We start from the raw sequence: 19,216 nt of genomic DNA on the forward strand, positions 1-19,216 counted from the left end.
CGTACCGATTTGCACAGCCCTGCAAGAACACTTGTGATCAGAACTGACGGGCAATCCCCTCTCCTAAAAGGCACGCAGAGATGGACTTTTTTGAGAGCAGGTCCCCTTTGGAACTTAAAGAAAGAATGGAGGAAAATGCACTGTACCTGGCTGTGCGTGTCCACTGGGTACAGTCTTATTCTGACTGCTTGACATTGGTCTCTCTCCTTCTTCTGGCAACTCTGGTTTGCCAGCAGCCACTATCTGGGCATGCTTCAGCTCTTGATGGGCTTCCTCCTCTGCTGCTCTTTCAGTTTCTTTCAGAGGTAAAGACATCTGGGTTGGGAACCTGTTTGTGATTTCAGTGATACCAATCTCTTCGCTCCAGTTGGAAGTGGAAGAGTTTCTGGTTGTGACGAGAATCCCTCCAATTGATTCTGATGTGCAGCTGGGCAGTGCAAAGGAGACAGGTTCTGATGTGGTCAGTGGTGGAGATTTGATGGGCTTTTTCCCCATCTGGGGTGAGGTGTCGCCGGGTTGGAAGGTCTTCTCCTCAGTTGGGCTCAGGTCCAGAGTAAAGAAGGGACTCATCTTCTCTTGGAATGGAGAGACTGGCTCAGAGCTCGTGGCGCTGCCCGGTGTCTGGGACTGGCTGCCTGATTCCAAGTCCTTCTTCAAGAGGCTCGGCTTCTCCTTACTGATGCCGATGGACTCCAGCATGGAGGTGCTGCTGTCTGGGCAATCAGACTCTGTTTGGGGTGGGCTGCACTGAAAAGACATTGGGTCAAAATCCAGGCTAGCAACTCCAATATCGGGTGGGCTCAGGTCAACATCTTCAGCAGAGCGGGGAGAAATGAGGGCAGGAACGTGGATGAGCTCCTTATCCCCATCACTGTTGTCATGTGGAAGGTTGTCATAAGAATTGCAGCGATTCATGCTTCCTAAGAGCTCTCCATTGAAGGAAGCAGACAGTGCATCACTACTGGATCTGGGTCTTCTGGGTCGAAACCGGCTAGATTCACCTGGGAATGAATAGATACGTAGGGGTTAAGTGTCAAACTTTCACTGTCCAAGGAGGCAATGGCTTGGTGTTTCTCAAGTAGCATGCAAGATGCTCACCTGGCAAGCTCTAAACAGAAAAACAATGTAGTTAGCAATAGCTGCTAATCACGTTTGCTCAAACTCTTTTTAAAGCTGTTATCAGGTCCGTCTTAGTCTGGAATTGAGCTGTTTGTTTGCATAAGTGAAATGGGCTCAAGTGTGCTGTGGTTCTGCCTCTCTCAGGAAACATTTCCCTTCCAATGCTATCTTTTTCAATTTAGAAGAGAAAGGGGGAGAGGGCAAGGAACGAAAGGTATACAAAACCCTTAGATGAAAAACAAAGATCTGAAGAGCATTGCTCTGATAGCACTGCCCAACAGGGCTGGATAAGCTGCTTCATTAACAAGTCCAGCTTTCACTGAGGGGTGGCAGGCATCTGCCTTGCTGCTTATCTGCAGTCTCAGTGATGTTACCTTTTTTTTTTAAAACCCACATTTTGCCTTACCATCAACAGCATGCAGAGAGGTAAGCGATTCTTCGCTTTTAGCTGAGCGAAGAGTCCCGCTGTCTCCTCGTCCCCCTGGGGAAATAAAACCAGACAGTGACAAGCTGAATTATGGAAGTGGTTGACATTTGGTTATGGAGTGGTGGCAGGAAAGCTTCTAGCAACGTACCACTGTCTTGAAAGTAATAGTTGTGCTTTTATTGCTTGCTGTTTGGTTTGCACTCCAAAGCCCTTGAAGAAAACCATTATCCTGTCATGGTGTTAATGTGATTTAGTCTAAGATGAACGTAATGTTTTTGTGTGGGAGGTTGGCCAGGATGGCTGGCAGAGGTCCCTTCCAACCTGTGATTATGAGAAGTGATTACAAGAGAGTATCAATTTTTGATACCAAAATGCCAACTAAGTGCTGCAGATGATGGGTTGGAAGACAGCTGCTCCACATGCCTGCTGTGCCAGGCAGGTCTTCTGGATGTGCCCGTGGTAAGTGGTTAACTCCTGACAGCAACACTCCCACAATGGGGAAGAAAGCAACATTTGCACAGCTGGTTTTATGAGCGCTAAACAAGCACAACTAAAATGCTCAAGGGAGGCTGTCTTCATGAACAGCCATGGAATGCGTTTGTTACACTGAAAAGTAGAGGTTATAATTTAAAAGGGCATCAGGGTGAGGACGGGACACAACGCCCTGCTGGCCACACTTCAGGATTTGTGGTATGTTCTTCTGCAAAAATGCACAGTTGCTGTTTTTAAATTTGGAAAGAGACAGTAAATTATATACGGAAAGGGCTGAGAAGTCAGAGTCTACGTAGCTACAGAAAGATGCTGGATGCCTTCTTTCTGTGGGAATGTTTGTGGAAAAGTGCTTTTATGTAGTTCAGATACGTGTCTTCTGACAAAAGCAAAACTGTGCCAGAAGTGTATTGCTACTTCCATAGCAAGTGCTGGAAGAAAACATTGAGAGTTTTGTGGAGGTGCTCATTTATTGTCCTTCAGAAGCCACTCGGAGGAAAGGCACCATGGGTGCGCTCTGACAGGTCCGGATCCTGAGTTAACACATTCAGAAAAGATGGGTTAACTAAAGATGTTATGCACGGGCTTGAACGCTAGAAGGAGATCCAAGCACACTGAAAGCATGAATCCTACACTGCTGTTTTTTGAAAGCTGGCTTTGCAGCCTTACCTGCCAGGGCTATGACCTTCATCTCTGAGGGCTCGCTGGGGTTGCGCTGCAGTTTGCGCTTGGACACAGAGGATGACTTTCCCAGGTTGAAGAAGGAACGCCAGCTGCCGACGGGTGATTTCTTCATCTTATTGGGGGGTCTTTTCCTGGAGTGAGAAAATAGAGTGAATGGTGTGAGTTGTGGTGCAGGGTGAGGGAAAAGCTGCACTGAGCTCTCGAGACCATTGGCTTGTTCGTAGCATTGCCCAGCTTCTGCTGAAACAGACCTGAGGAACTCGGTCTCTTTCAAAGATGCTTCCATTCTTACAGCTCAGCCCTGAAGTCTTGCTGACACGAATTCCTCCAATCTATGCAAAGCAAGATGCAGTGCAGGTGAGCAAAGCCTCCACAGCTGTACAGTACAGCATGTAAGGAATGGCTTTTATTTTATAACTGCTTTCTGAGGAACCATGAAGCCATACAGGGCACTCAGAAGCATCCCTTCTGCTGTGTTAACAAATCATCAGCCACCTCCCACTGCCCTGTTTGATTTCTAGTGCCAGCAAGACTGTCCAATGGGTCTGTTTAGACAACCAGAGTTTGTTTCAGGCATGGGGTCCTGAGATCTGGAAAACCCCAATGTTTCCATGTACACCTAAGCACAGGCAAGGACAGACATCTGATGGCTTTATACATCTCATGCCTGCCTGCTCAAAAAGGAAGGAATGGCACTGTTGTGTGGCTAAACTGAGCCCACTGGGCAACTGTGTGTTAGTTCATAGAATCCTCAGAGTCCAAAGTGGGTTGAAATTGCCTACGATGCTTTATGCACGATTAGTGTAAGTTAGTTTCAGTAAGTTTTTGCAGTAGTAATAATAGGAAAAAAAAAAAACCAAAAACCAACACATCCAAACCAATGTGCTGGAAATGAAACTCCTCTCTACCTTTCTGATGGAAAGTCAATGACCGTGTGGAATTTCCCTTGTAAAGCTGCAGGTCCTTCTCCCACTTCAATGTATCTATTGTCTGTCACCATGGGGGAGTTGATCTGGCCTTGTGTCCGTGCCTGTGCCTCCTCCAGCGTGAGCAGCTTTGTGGAGGGAGAAGACACCAACAGAGACTTGGGCCGTGATAAAGAACTGTGTCCTGTAAGGGAAAGCCACAGATAAGAGGGAGGATCAGACAGCAGCAGCACCGCCATCACAGTTCGGGGGAGGTGATTATTCTATTAAGACTTGGCTATCCTAGCCACTGGAGGATGATGTCAAAACAACCATTTTGTCAGGGATGTTTATGATGAAGGACATGCTCATAATTGAGAGCAGCTTACTGTATTAAACACACACCAAAAAAATCGTGGAAAACTGAGAAAGTAGGTAGAAATCTTCACTGCCATACTTTAACCGAGCTTCATTTCCATGCAAAACATCATAATGACTGTGAGTTTTGTTCTTATAAAGTTCAGGTTTAAGCATTCTCAGGATATAGCAGCAGAAAATGCTGCACACAACTGAAGCTGCTACAAACCCATGTGCAGGTGGATACAGAGAACTGCACCTAGCTGTGTCTTGCTCTTGTCCTGCCTACAGCCTGTGCTTGTTTTCGGAGATAAATGCCAGCTGCTAGGATCTGTTGTTCAGCCTTACAGTGCAGAGCAGTGCTGCAGGGGAGCACGAGGAGTCTGCTCTGAGAGCTGTCCTTGTTTGCCATTGCTTACAGAGCAAGCATTCACATGGTTATGCTCATGTGAGTAAGAGGTGTGGGAAGGAAGTCTATCATCCCCTCCTATCACCATCCTGGCTGGATCCATTCCTACTATTTATTCCTTTAACATCACAGCTCCTGGGTAACATGTGCACAGCCTCATGTGTTTGTTAGCTGTACCTGTGTACCCAGGGTGAAGTTTGGACCAAGCAGGTATTCAGACATCCAGCTGTCTTCCAACTAGACTAACTTGGGGTGGCTTAAAGCAGGCTGGGGAATGCTTTTGCTTCTATCAGGCTGGTACAGGTTGAGATGCTGTGCTGAGAGGGACTGCCTTGCCAGAGCTCAGTATTCCTGAGCTTATTGATGCAGTGCAAAATACCCGGACCCTCTGCCCCCCAGTTTTGTGGTACAGTAGACAATGTGAATGCCTGAGTCATTAAACAATTAGCCAAATTTAAACTCTTGATTCTAAAGCCTGGATGATCATTTGGCTCAGGTTCTTTTGCATGTTGATCTTCCCCTGGCAGAGCTCCACCTGCTGTGGGCTGTCCCTTCCCAGCCAAACTAACCTCTGGTCCTGACACAAAAACTGCCTTCCAGCAGGAACAAAAGCTGGACTTGCAGCAACTGTGCTGTCCAAAGTAGAGTAATGCTTGTATAAAAATGGGAAGCAGCAAATATTCTAGAAAAGCAGCTATGTAAAACTCCACAGGTGGTAATAACTGCATTGGCTGTGCAAACTTCATCAGAAGGTCAGCTTATCAAAGCAGATGCAACAAACTGTGGAATAGTAACAGCTTGTGCTCTTCACATTTACTCATATAACGTGAGTAGTGGTTTTTAAAAAGAAGAGAGGCAATGGGGAACAGATTTAAGTTATTCTGTATGGCTTTTCAGTGTTAGGACCTAAGAGCAGCAGCCAAATATTCACATGTATGTTCCTGTACAGCATCCTGGGCTATCTCAGAAAGGTGATGGCAACCATGTTTGCCATATTCTTACACAGCCTTGGAAATCTGTTGTCTCCTTGGTAGTAAAAGCATAGTTCAGATATTGTGGAGGATTTTCATTAAGTGTGTGCTATTGTTTCTGATCAAGGTAAAGCTAAAGGAGGAAGACACTCACCTGCTCCATCTCGTATGACTGAGCTGAATTTGGAGCTGAAGAGGACGTCTGTGTGGTTCAAGATGAATTCCACAACGACTGACTGGATCCGCACCTCCATGAAGGCAGCAGTTCCACTGAAGCAGGCAGACTCAATCTGCTTTGATCTGAAGAAAAGGCAGATTAAGTACCACTGCAACCAGCCAGAAGAGTGGGAAGGTGTGCGGCCCTTGGGTAAGGCCTGGGCTCATGTTCACTGTTATGCCTCACTGCATGGGCAGACGAGAGATTAAATCTCATCAAAGCGTTACACAGACATCAGACTGACTGCAGTGATTTATACCCTGTTGTGGTTAACCTGGCAGGTGGCTCAGCACCACGCAGTTGTTTGCTCACTTCCCCCCCATCCCAATGGGACAGGAGAGAGAATCAGGGAAAAACCAAGTAGAACTGGTGGTTGAGATAAAACTATTTATTAAGATAGAGAAAAGGAAAAGGATAATGGTTGTAACTACGTATTGCTCACTACCTCCTCTGCTTCTGAGGAATGAACTCCCACCCCCCCTTCAAAACTTCCTTGCCCTATGGGATGGAATATTCCTTAATCAGTTTCAGTCCGCTGTTTTCATCCTGCTCCCCCCCACTCCCTGGGCTCTCTGCTGTCAATGGCCTTGGCTCTGCACAGCACTGCTTAGCAGTAACTACAAACATCAGCTATCAGCACTGGTTTTCTCCTAGAACCATAACATGGCACTGCAAAAAAAACCAATTCCATCCCAGCTGAAACTAAGACATACCCAGATTTTGGTTTTAGGCTAAAACAGGTAAGAGAAACAGTGGGTCAAAAAGGAAAAGAAGAGCGTGGCAGGTCCAGATGGAGGTAAACGTATTGCATACACAAAGCAGGAGCTCACCCTTAACTTCCTCCCAGAAACAGTAAGTGGCAGCAGTTTAATGCAGTGGCACTGCACAAAGCCCAGCATGGGCTTCTGCCTGGCTTTCCCTGCAGCAGGGAATGTCTCCAACTGGTCCTGCTCAGCAAGAACCCCAGTATTCACAACAGCAAACTCAAATGAGATCTTTTAAAAGAGTGCTTGTGAGTGAATTGCCAGAGAGGAGAAAATAGCTCTCCCTCATTAACTGCTCACAGGGGGGAGCTATGACTCAGACTTCTCAGGCTGGTAACAAAGCAGTGCACAAATCAATGCAATAGAGACCAGGGGTGATTTTCTTTCTTTCTTTTAAGGCACAAATTTTAAAATTACACCATTAATTTTAGAACACCCCATCAGGCACATTGAAAACAAACTGTAGGAGTCATTTCTCCAAGATCATTTCCCTAAGCCTGAATTTTTGCAGCCAAAAGTTGTCAAATCAGATCCTGGAGATTTCTGCAGTGGGAAATCAGTGATGCCACTGAACAAGTTTTCCTGGATGATCAAGGACACACCAGTCCTATACAGTGGAAATTATCATCTGGAAATTGTGCTGGTGGGGCAGGGGGAGAACATCCAGGCTCTTCCCCTGCTCTGAGTAAGTTATGAGAAATGTGACAAGAGAAGAGCACGTTTGGTGGAGAAAAGGGTAAGATTGTCGTGGTTTTCTTTTCCTGGAGAACAGATATAAGCTTCGAAATGGGAAAAAAACAAACAAGTTTACCTTAAAAGGTTTGGAGCCCAAACAATCGCTAAGTTCTTTGCGTGCATATTTGTGATGGTGCAGTAATCAGCTAAACGAGCTAAGTGTCTCATTAGGTATTCCAGTGTCCTGGAAAACAAGAGAGGCACAAATGTTCAGCATCAGTGAGCGTGCCATGCTGCAATTGACAAAACAAACCTCAGTGCATTGTTTTCATTTTTTATTTTTTTTTCTTCCCTACTGTGACCAATCAAAACAAAAGTGGAACTGTGTACCCTAAGAATGGTGAGGTTGTCCTTATCATAACAACTACATAGGGGTGGGTGGGGGGGTCTCTTCTGAGTCATTCAGGGCAAAGGAAAAAAGCTGCTTTCTGCCACAGGACTGGATCCAGCAGACAAGGAGGTGGAGGGGGATCAGCCAAATGCCACCAGCAGAGCACCCTGGAACTTCATCACGTTGCTGCATTATCACCACCCCGTGACACTGAAATGCAACTTAGGAAGCATTTGGTAGCATTTTCATCATTCTGCAACGTTCATTGAGAGTTCAGAGAATCGTAGAATGGCCTGGGATGGAAAAGATCACAATGATCATCTAGTTTCAACCCCCCTGCCATGTGTGCAGGGTCACCAACCACTGGATCAGGCTGCCCAGAGCCACAGGAGTTATAGGAAAGAACACTGAATATTAACCTGGTTAGGGGATCCTGAGCTTCAAACAGCCCGGGATACCAGCAAAGTGTATCTGAATACAACTTAGGCAATGAGTGCCTCCAGCTTTCTTACAGATGTATGAGAGACCCAGCAGATTCCAGGTTAAACCTCACCAACCTGTGTCCATATGAAAATAAAGCTGCTTTTTACATTATCCCCCACTGCTACTGCAAATCTGGGCAGAGGGAGAGGGACTCCATCCTTTCCAGCACACACAGCCCCATCTCACTGCATCCCACAAAGTGCCCACAGCAAACAGCACAGCTCAGCACCTGCCTGAATGCTCCTTAATCACCACATTTAGTTGGTATTAAATCCCATACAGCACATAAATCACACATAAATCACTCAATGACATTTAATTAGCAAATAACATACATTGTAATAAGTCAAGCTAATTACCATACACTACTCATTAATATTTGAATACCTGCAAGCATAATTTCTAATGTATATAATCACATTATGATTGGTCACTATTGATGACCATGCATTATGATAGGTTAATTATGATAGGTTAATTATGTCTTATGTAAATTATTAATACCAATCACCGTACCTTACATTTAGTTAACACTAAATATTATCACTAGTTAGTTATATTAGATATAGTTAGCTAGTTAATCGTATTTTGAGATTAACATATATTATTTATACCAATCAATACAAACTGCATTATTATTAATAGCAATCACCATACTTTGTAGTATGAGGACAGTTCTTGTACAGTGCAGAAGTTATTAATACTGGCTAATTGCCTATTAATATACACTGCAATGGTAAGAGCTAAATTATCATACACCACAAATAGTCATGAATATCAATTAGCAAGTATTGATCTTATGAATACTAATTACTACATGCTATTCTAACGAGCACGTTGCCATTTAAACAATAAACACTATCAATAGTTATTAAGTCAGTGTTAGCATTTGTTAATTATTATTATTGCTATTGGCATTAAATATTAAGCAGATGCTGAATGCCAGGCTGCAGCACCACTGCAGCCATCGGCTGCATCCCCATGTCGAGGGACTGACCCAAAAATGGGCTTTCCTCAATGGCATCAGCCACTTCTGACCTCCTCAGCATGGATGCCCCTCCTATATGGACTTCCAGAGGAAGTAAAGTAAGCCTATGCAAAGTATATAATGATCTAAGTAAAGTATAAACCAACTATCTCCATGACCCTCTTTAATGTACACAGGCATAACGTAGCCAGCATGAGACAAAACCTGGAACGGCATCATTTGCTGCTCTGAAACGCAGCAGTGCAGAGTGAGGGCAGCACTGACCTGTAGTGAGGTGGGGGCAGCTGCTGGATGACATCGTGGATTCTAACCAACCGCTCCTCATCTGTAGCAGCAGAAACAGCATCCTGGAATAATGCAGAAAGGGATTTAGACACAAATCCTGCTGCAGGATCTGGAAATAGGGGGACAATGCACTGCTCGTTAGCACTGAGGACCATTTTTTGAGCCTCTCTGTCTTCCAAGAGGCATCTTGAGAAGACAGTGGTGTATTCAGCTGATGTGATACAGGCTGAGGAACCCAAGCACTGGGCTGGTTTACAGCCTGACTGTGCAGCTCAGCTCCCTGCAGTGGGCATCCATCTCCAAGTACCATTCCTGTTCCATGAATAGTTGGGGCATAGAAAAAAAAAAAACAACAGGAAATCTCCAAACGTGGCATCAGTGTGATGCAGGACATGGCAATGACACGTGAGTAAACCTCATGGGGCAACAGAATAAGGACCTCAGACCTGGGGAACCACTGTGCCCATCTCCCACTGTTTTAGTGGCAGGATGCTAACAGCAGGCGGGCATCTGGTGCGTGGGAAGCATGAGCTGCTTGTTTTACACATTACACCCTTTGTAACTCTATAATAACCCAAACTTAAACTGAATTTAGACAAAAACAAGGTGAGCAGATGTATGTGTACGTGACAGGTCACACCACGAGGCCCTGGGAGAGGTAAATGAAAGGCATTGCCTTGTACTTACTGAGAACTTCTCGTAGAGTTGGTAGGTCAGCAGAGGGTTCGGGAGCTCCCTGAAGTACATTTTGCAGAGGGAGCTCACGCTGTGAATGTCATGGATATAATTGTCCTTGGTTAGGTCAGGAATCTGCTCAGAGTCAAACTCATGGCTGCAGAGGACACAAAAATGGGCACAAAAAAAGAGGAAAAAAAGAAAAAAAAATAATAAAAATTACAGCCAAGAAAAGCAAGAGGTTCCTGATGTACACGAAAAAATAAATACTTAGTCACCAACACCACACGGGCCATGCTGGACTGGATGCTTCCAAAATAGACCTTTTCTTCACGGTAAAGCATTCTCAGTTAGCTTTACAACTGACTGCCTGGTCTACAACCACTTGCAGAGCCCCCAGAGCATGCTTTCCAGGAGCACAGAGCTGCCTGGAGGAAAAATCCCTGCAGGTCAGAACAAAAACTGCTTCCCTTTGCATTTCAAAGGCCTGGAAACTGAAATGAGAAAGCAATGCTGAGCAGCAGTGCCGCTGGCAGCTGCTGTCCATGGAAACTTTAGCACGCAGAAATTCCTTGGGTCCACTGGTGAGCTGAGCATGCCTCTGCTATGGGGTGAAGAGTGCCTGGAACCACAGGAAGACAATCCCTGAGCATTCCCTTGGTTTTCAGAGAGAGAAAAAAACAAAATCACAAACATCTATGAAAGAAAAGCTGGGCTCTGAAGGCCAGGAGCCGGCTTGCTGCTAGGATATGTGCATGGAGGTTGCAGTTTTGAATTAGCAAGCCAGCTCTGCAGGGGCCAGCCGGGTGAGTCAGGCACAGGGAGCTGTGAGAACAGGGCTGCTGCAGCTAGAGTTTGGTCTCCCTGCAATCCTCTTTAAGCTGTAAACCAAAGTGCTTAACACTGACATGGGGAATCAGCTCGCCTACACTCCAACTGCAGCAAAGAGCTCAGTGTCCCTCATCTCGGCCTCCCTGTCCAAGCCAAGCAGTGTGCAACACAGAAGGGACAACCTGCCTTAGGCTCAGACACTGCCTCTGTGCTGCAGGAAAGATCCAGTTTGCAGCATGCTCAAGGCACCAGGAGTACTTGTAACTGCAGTGTGCATCCCCTACAAGATGGGGAAGGAGATGCTTCCTGCACCTGGACATGAAGGGGCAGACGAGGGGAGAAGAGAGGTCTGCTTCTTCAGACAAGAAGAACAGTCTGCCCCAGGTCCTCATCCCAAAGATGGCACGGCACAGAAGGAAATAAAGGTTTCTGTTTTCCCCAACTGATGGATTCCCTGCAACCACAGTCCTCTGAGTTCGGTCTGTACAGCTCCCACAGGAACGTTCTGACTCATCACCTACTCGCATTTGGAAGACAAAACTTGTTTCCTACGCTTGGCTCCACAGAAGAAGGAACTCAAAACCAAGAGCAAAGGAAGGCATCAGCCCACCCCTACAAATCAACTGAGCCCTGGCAGATGCCTGGCCTCATCCTGCCCTCCTGCTACCCCTGAGTGTTTGCTGAGGAAGAAATCTCATGCCATGTTATAGAGAACTACCCCTGCAGAAGCAGAACACAGAGTGAGGAAATGGAAGCCTTACATTCAGCCTTCCCTAAAGGAAGATTTTGGTAGCGGGAGAGCTTTGCAGTATCTCCAAAAAAGCCAAAACCAGAATGCAGAGGGAAACATGCCAATCTGACACTGCTGTGCTTATCAGACTCATCAAGGCACATTTAGCTTACAAAAAGCAGTAGTGATTTAGATGAACAACAGGGACGGTGTCTACAAGTTATGCCATGTATTCCACTCCTTTTGTCTCAGAAAATTGAGAAGGATGCTATCATCTCATTCTCTTTAGACCAGGGAATTACACAATTAATGTGTCAGGAAAAACATTTTTAAAGCACCTTTGGAGTGCATCCAAATAGAAAATGGTCGTGGCTAAGCAAAGGGAAAAAAATGGGCTAAAGTGGTGACAGGAAGGATGGACCAGCTCAAGTTGGAACGAGGAATTAAAGGGTTGGAACTGAGGCAAGGACAACGATTTTATTCAGCAGACTGCTGTGCACAACAGCTACAGGCAGGGTCCTTGGAGCTTTCATAGCAAAGCCTCACAAGCAGATTTTGAAAATTGAACTTGATGTGATGAAAAAACAGGATTAAGTTGAACCAGAATAAGCCCCTCCATACAAGAGCTTGTACAGTAACTGTGCCAGCTCAAACCTGTCCATTTAACTTGGAAATAGCTGGTACAAAAAGGATATCCTCCATACGGAAAATATCCCTTTGCTGCCTCTGCGGGCCTGGAATTGGTCACATCCCACAGTGTTCTCTAAGTCCCTTCACAACAGAAGAAAGCACAGCAAGCGAGGGGAGGAAAAATCCAGAGCCTCACGAAAGGATAAAGGACATAAAGGGTGACATGAGCAGCTCCCAAGTGGGGATGAGGAGCACTTCGCCATCCCCCGCACAGCAACGCCGCCCACCAAGGATTATGCAAGCGCTCCATCACATGTCACTAATTAATTGCTAATATGCCAGGAGCCCAAATCAGCAAGGAGAAACATCAGCTGCTCAAAAGGGCTCCGGGAACGAAAGGAAACAGGAATGAAACCTGACAGCAGCGACGCTGCAGTCCCAGAGCCTTCCAATGCTCCTGAAGGAGAACTTCCTGCACCAGCAAGTCTGAACACCCCATGTTCCTACAGAACAGCAACAAGCCTTGCACAGCACTGCTGAGCACACACTGCCTGCACACAGACCTGCCCCACAGCACAGGCCTCTGAACACCCCGAACACGACATGCGTCCCATCCCAGCCCCACTGACAGCTGTGTCACTCACCGCAGTTTCTGGATGTTGGACGCGACGCCGGACAGGCGGTAAATCCCATCCACAATGCCATGCTTCTCAATGAATTCAGTGCAGCTCTTGAGGACCTGGGGGACTAAAGAACAAGTGCCAGTGGTTAGTTGAGCTCGTTATTCAAGTGTGTGCTCTTGTCACATCCCGTCCACTAAGCCCAGCCAGGCTATTGCTTGGTTCTTCCTTAGAGGAGAAAGCTGTCAGAGATGTCGCTGCTGGTGAGGAAACTGGATAGAGGTGAGTTCTTTGCTTTAAAGAAGTGCCAGGACCTATGAATCAGCCTGGAGAAAGTCATTCTGGTGAAGCCAGAGACACTGCAAGTCCCATCACAGCTCCCACAAGAACGGTGCTGTTAAATCTCATGTCCAGAAGAGCTATGAAACTGATCCAATATGCTCTCTTTGGCCAAAAGGCTCCCTTGGTTTCCAGACCTACATGGGACTGACTTACACGGTTTGGTTTCGGCAAATACAAATGTTGAGTGGATGCTGCTTTCTGCACAAGTGCGGTGTTTACAATGGTAATTTCCTCCCCAAAGTACACAACAAACCACACTCACAGAAACAGCAGACAGACCGTGGTACAACAGAATGGAAAAAATAAGCCCAGAAGATATAATTAAGTGTCAAGTTAATATTTAAGCCACATCACCAACTGATTTTTTCCAGTTGACTTCAGCCCCACGCAGCATCCACTGCCTGAGCTCTCTGTCCATCTGTAGGTTTGAGGAGGAGCACGTCATGTTATCTGTCATGGCGAGATAAAACTTCTCTGAGCATACAGAAAATTAGGACTGAGCTCCTGTGAACAACAGCAAACCTGCAGGGCAAAGCCCACATCAGTGTGGTTTCCCCCACAAACCACCTTTGTGCCACAACTCCTATGACGATCAAGATTTATTCTTACATTAGATGCTAAGTCTGATCCCCAATGGGTCACGTGGCAAATCCCCTTCCATCAAGCAGCAAATGCCATCTGCCACTCAGTTCTCCTAAGTGTTGCTGAACGGAGATGCAGACACACAGCGAGAGAAGAGTTGTTGTAAGTGGTTCCATGGTGGTCAGCAGAAGCACCCTGGGTTATGGGCACGTCTGCTCCACACTTGGGCACACAACAGAATGAACCACGCAGGCCCAGCCAGGCAGAACGTGTGTTCCTCATTTTGGAACGGGTCCTCAGTGCCATCAGCTGAACGTCTGAGAGCAGGGCAGGCAGAACAGATGGCCCTACACCAGAATACGGCTTCAAGAAACATTTTTAGAGGACACAATCTTTATGCCAAAATAGAAAAGAAAAGAAAAAAATAAAAAAAAATTCCACACCTCTTGAAGAAGAAAGTTCTCATGCATAAAGTGGATGGGGTAGGAGTTGCACCATACTCCAGCAATTGCCAAAAAAGGCAACAATATGTCTTGCGTTGCACTGCGGCATTAGAGAAGTGTGACCCAGGTATAAATAGATGCAGAAAGACAGGAGATGAGCACAGCACCTTCCCCTGAGGTGGGCAAGGGACTGATGCTGACACAGGGTGAGAAAGGAGAGCACCCTGGACTGCAAGACACACGACATCAGTGCTCAGTTTGGTTTCACACAGACAAAGGAAGACAACGTGGGATGTCCCACGAAAACAGCAGCACCCACTGAAAGAAATAAGCAAGCAAATAAATGGCACGCTCCCTGCCTGGCTGGTTCCCACCACACAGCACAGGGGCAGCCCACGCAGACCCCCTGTTTCTCTGCCCCTCCTTCTGGGCTTGATCTGGCTGTGTAAACACACAGCATGGTGAGAGTGGTATTTATGTCCCCGCTCATCTGAGCAGCGACCCGTTGTGATACTGTGAAAGGGGTCAGGGGAGCACGGAGGGGAGGAGGGGGCTGCAGGGGCAACAGCACACAGCACTCATCACGGAAGGGCTGGGCACAGTCAGAATTAATGCACACTGAAAACATCCAGCAGGCTTCTTCCACGCATTTCCTAATCTGGTTGCCAGGACGATCTGTTCTTTAAGCTAAATATATCATGCCAGCACCACGGATATTTTGGGGGGAATTTTGCATGGTTGAAGAAGTGACTGAATTACAAGTAGGGCCTTAATTATAGTTGAAGGCCCTTTGCTGGAATGGTGATTCGATTTTTCTAATTTCTGAACGAAGATGACACCTGACAAGTGTGTTGAATCGCCCTCTCCCCTTTGAATTCTAAGCCTTTTAGCTAGATCCACACTTACATATATGTGTGTGGATGGAAAGAATCATCTGTTACCATCAGAACAAAGCACCAGGAAGACAGCACAGGCCCCAGCTTCACTGGGCAAACGTGAGCTCTGCCACAACCACCACCCACACTGTGCCTTCTGCAGGCACCTATGCCTACAAGTCCCTGCTGTGGGGGCACAGAGCTGCTGCCCGTGCTTACTGACCCCACACACAGCCCTTTGCAGATCCAAATCATGCAGATACCAGCATTGCACCAACCTCTGATCTCACTCCTAACCATGAGTTACCCACCTTCCTGCAGTGCTGTCACCAACTGACCCCTCAGTGCCAAACCCACCTCCAGCTGCTGCACCTGAGCACCTCCCCTTGGTGAGGCTCTGAGCACTGCACACACGTCCTGCTCCAAAATCCACCACCTTCCCTCCATCCCTCACCCATTCCTTTTTCCAATCCCACTGGCATTGTGGCCAGTCAATGGGCATGGCTGCCCCAGCCAAAGCCCTGCCAGACTGCATCCCTGCAGCAGCTGGAAGAATTGCTTCAACTTGTTCCTGAGCATCTCTCCGCTGCTATGAAAGGTTTATTGCATCTCTTAGGGCTCATTAACTGGTTAATTCTTCCCCATTAAGAGGAGGCAGAAGTTTTATGGTTTTCATTCTGAAGAGCAACTTGATTCATCTTGAAATCAGACATATTTCCTTTCCTACCATCTTGTTGTTCTTTGTTTTGTTTTGTTTTTCCCTTTTTAATCATTTGTAACGTTCCCTCCCTGGATTCTGGGAGACTTTTTTATTTTTGTTTTTATTTTTCCAGTGCATTTCTGGAATCAGAACTATTTGTTCAGCCTGGGGAATGAGGCCTCCCATCAAGCTCCCCTCTAGCAGCATCATTTCCACACTATTACAGCAATAAGGTGTGCTGCCACATAAGCCAGGCCTTTGGCTGCTTAATGGACCACAGCCTGCTGAAATGCAGCTGCTCAGCTGAATTCCACACACAGCAAACCAACGCAGAAAGCAAAACCTGTCACCCACCAAGCAAATGACCAGCCCTGAGTGCCACTCAATTCCCCAATATTGAATATACTCAATAAATAGTGTTGCTCTTACCCCAAACATTCTCCTAAAAATTCACTTTTAGCTCAACTTTTCAAAGAAATATCCAAGTATTTCCACCCAGGGCATCTCCTGCACATGTTTTTACAAGCATACAGACAGCCACAGAAAAGCTAACTCTGAAATATTTTCTTCCTGGGACCTTTGGCTCATTCTACATCTGCGTCCTTAAGTTTGAGTCACCAGGATTAAGAGAGAAGAACAAAACCAAACAAGCAGTGACTTAGAGATGCTCCCTTCCTGATTTTCCAGAAGCGACCCACACTGCAAGGATTCGTACTGCTGAGGTGCTGAGTAAAGTCCAAGGCAGCACAAGCTGCTCTATTTCCTGGTAACGTGCAACACTTTTATTTGAAGGTGTGACTCGTGTTCTGCGTCCCTGGTGATAATGAAGAGGGGCCATAAAACACAGATTGGTTACCACGCAGTGCTCACTGGCACTGCTCTCTGCTGTGTAAGATGGGGCTGCTTGGTGATGGCAGCTCGTCCAGGAACTGCGTAACAGAAAAAAAGGGCAAGGTCTGAGTCTGAAAAACGTAAACCTCACCGTGCTGCATCAAGCTGGGCAGGCAGGCAGGCAGCCACGTTTACCGTGACATCAGCAACACGCTCAGCATCACAGGTATCTCTGTGCTAGGGAATTCCTGCTTCGAGCTGCCATGCTTACTGCTTTTACATCCAAGATAGGCGTTGTTGTACGGCACATCCATCTCGCAGGTGGTATCCACTTAACTCTCTGCAGTTGTTTGCATGCATATCCATTAAATGGAACAAATATACTGCAGATACATTCCTACACAGACCATTAAGACCGATCACACCACGCTAAGTTAAGAGGGGCAAAGCAGCCACCTCAGCAGGAGCAGAGTGAGGGGTAACAGAGCAGCAATTCCTGCGTGGAGGGAAACATTTTTTTTTTTTTTCTCCTGTTTGTTCCCCCTGCAGCTGCAGCGTTTCAAAATGCAAATTAATTTTCAACTCCCTGCTGTCCCCTGGGTCATTCAGGCATAAAGAATGTCTCTCCTCACAGCTGTAGGCATGGTGAAAGGGAGGGGACTGAGAAATTGTCTCTTTTCTTAACTGCCAGAGCTTCTATTGCTTTCTCAGCTCACCCTTTTTGCAACTACTTCCCCAAAAACAAGTAATTCTCTGTGGGAACCCCACGTACCTCTTTGTGATGCTAACCCCATACCCAGCAATCTCGAGTTCCAGCAATTGAGAGGGCAGATGGTGAAGCAATAACAGCGCCTGTTATGGTTGGAAAACTGCCCCAAATAGCTCAGAACTGTCGGCCTTTAGAAGTATCAACTGGTGCTCAACGGGTTTGTGCATCTGCAGAAAGTGGGATATTCTCTACTCATGTGCACAGGGTCCATCCTGCTGTGGGTGTCTGGGCAGAGCTGCCAGCTCTGAAGAAATGCCCAGGCACACAAAGCACTGCATGCTTTACACAAGTGCTCAGGTGACGTGGGCACTTTTTGGAAACACGTTCAGACCTGTGAAATTATGCAAACTCAATTAAGGAACAAGTGCTGCCTCAAAATGCATCTTCAGAGCCATTTTTTTCCTGAGTCTACACTGCATGCAGAGCTGAGGCCAGCAAGGGCTCAAGATGCACGAGAAAGTGCTGAGGTAGGATGGTGTTTCTTCACTGCAAAACATGAAGCAAATAGGAAATGGCAGAGGTCCATCAGGTCCAGGTTTGGGCTCTGACACACAGCTCAAATCCCAGTGTTCAGATCCCCCCTTTACCACTGGCTCCTCAAGAACAAGATAAATGACTTGGGGAGGATAAGAAGCGTACTATCACTCTGTGCCACGAAGGATATAATAAGCTTTCAAAGTTTCAAGTACTGAAAAACATTTACGGATGGAGAATCACATCCTCACCATCTATGAGTGTTGTCCTCCGAGCTCATTCAGTCCCCGGCAGATGTGTTACCACTTCTCTTTAACTGAACAAAGTATTTCAGAGAGAATCTCCTCCTTCACTTTTGGTCTTCCCAACAGGACTGTATACCACACAGATACTGCTAAAGGAGGAGATGAGGTTCATCACTATCTGTATTACAAGGCAGGTTCACTGGGAAGCACCTGGTGCACCCACTGCTTTGTGAGCTGTAACATCGAGAGGAATCCTGCCCTTACCCAGTGTTTTGTTTATGGCTCTTTTCCCAACAGCTACCTGAGGGCATTATAAATTTCACCAAAGCAGTAAGCATGCATTATCTTCCCTGTGGCACCAGTGGGAAGTTAAGATGCAGTTGGGTGCTGTTAAGAAGCTTATCTGAAAAGCATAATAGCCACCAGAAGAGAACAACCCCCTCCCTAGTAAGCAGTTGTTGCTAATGCCCAATACATAACAGGATCATGGATGCTCTAATTTGATCCCGCAGGCAGTTTGGAAAGGACTCAGCTTTAATTTTTTTAAATGCTGCCCAACTTGTCACAAATAATTGATAATAAATTTGGGGAATTGGGGGTAATATGAGGAACAGAGACCAAGAATCAGGAGTGTTAATAAGCTTTGTCTTCTGTTGGCATTTTCTTTTTCAGCACAAAAAGCAACACCTCCTCCTGCATCTAAAGCACAAAGAGGAGATTACAGCTCCTCTGATGGGAAAACTGGAAATCATAAACTGTGCCATTTCTACACCCTCCTTGTCCAGTTAAGGAAGCTGATAAACTACCAATGCAGCAAATGCACAAAGATGTATCAATGCAACACATACAAGAGGAGGAACAGAACACATCGTTTGCTTTATCCTACAAAATCCACCGTGAATAGAGCTGACTTTGCTGGATGGATTATGTCATGAGTAACAGGGCGCATCAGCGTTAGCCCAGAGAGAAGCAATATTTCCATCCAGTGTTGGGCAACGGGAGCTTTTCAGTGGAGGCAAACAACTGCCATGATTTACACCTCAGCCTCTGTAATCCAAGTGATTCCAGCCCGTTATCCCACACACACCTGAACACATCCCTGCACAGGATCCCTCAGCTTTGGTCCAGGAGCTCGCTGCATCTCACTGCAGCGCCCAACCAGCTGCAGAACTCCAGCAGCAGCCCCTGCACAGCCCACACCAACCACAGCACTGTGTGCAGCTGCAGAGCAGGGACAGCAACGTTCCCCAGCCTTCTGAGGCACAACTGAGGACGCGGCACGGATGCTGCAATGCAGCATTTAAG

At 46.5% G+C, this 19,216-nt stretch overlaps 1 protein-coding gene across 9 annotated transcripts in view; it reads right to left on the minus strand.

Annotated features, from left to right (window-relative positions):
- The window catches only part of ARHGAP32 (Rho GTPase activating protein 32), a 175,848-nt gene that overhangs the window by 8,360 nt on the left and 148,272 nt on the right, over positions 1-19,216 (minus strand). For all 9 annotated transcript variants that reach the window (XM_085209455.1, XM_085209451.1, XM_085209454.1 and 6 more), the window contains 9 exons: positions 12,675-12,777; positions 9,852-9,996; positions 9,144-9,226; positions 7,154-7,261; positions 5,516-5,661; positions 3,628-3,829; positions 2,705-2,850; positions 1,526-1,600; positions 147-1,001 (listed from right to left, as the gene is read on the minus strand). In XM_085209455.1, the coding sequence (XP_085065581.1) occupies positions 147-1,001; positions 1,526-1,600; positions 2,705-2,850; positions 3,628-3,829; positions 5,516-5,661; positions 7,154-7,261; positions 9,144-9,226; positions 9,852-9,996; positions 12,675-12,777 (1,863 nt within the window). The remainder of the gene's footprint in view (positions 1-146; positions 1,002-1,525; positions 1,601-2,704; positions 2,851-3,627; positions 3,830-5,515; positions 5,662-7,153; positions 7,262-9,143; positions 9,227-9,851; positions 9,997-12,674; positions 12,778-19,216) is intronic.

Source organism: Meleagris gallopavo, chromosome 26, assembly GCF_905368555.1.
Source record: "Meleagris gallopavo chromosome 26, MGAL_WU_HG_1.1, whole genome shotgun sequence".
NCBI classification, from domain to species: Eukaryota; Metazoa; Chordata; class Aves; order Galliformes; family Phasianidae; genus Meleagris; species Meleagris gallopavo.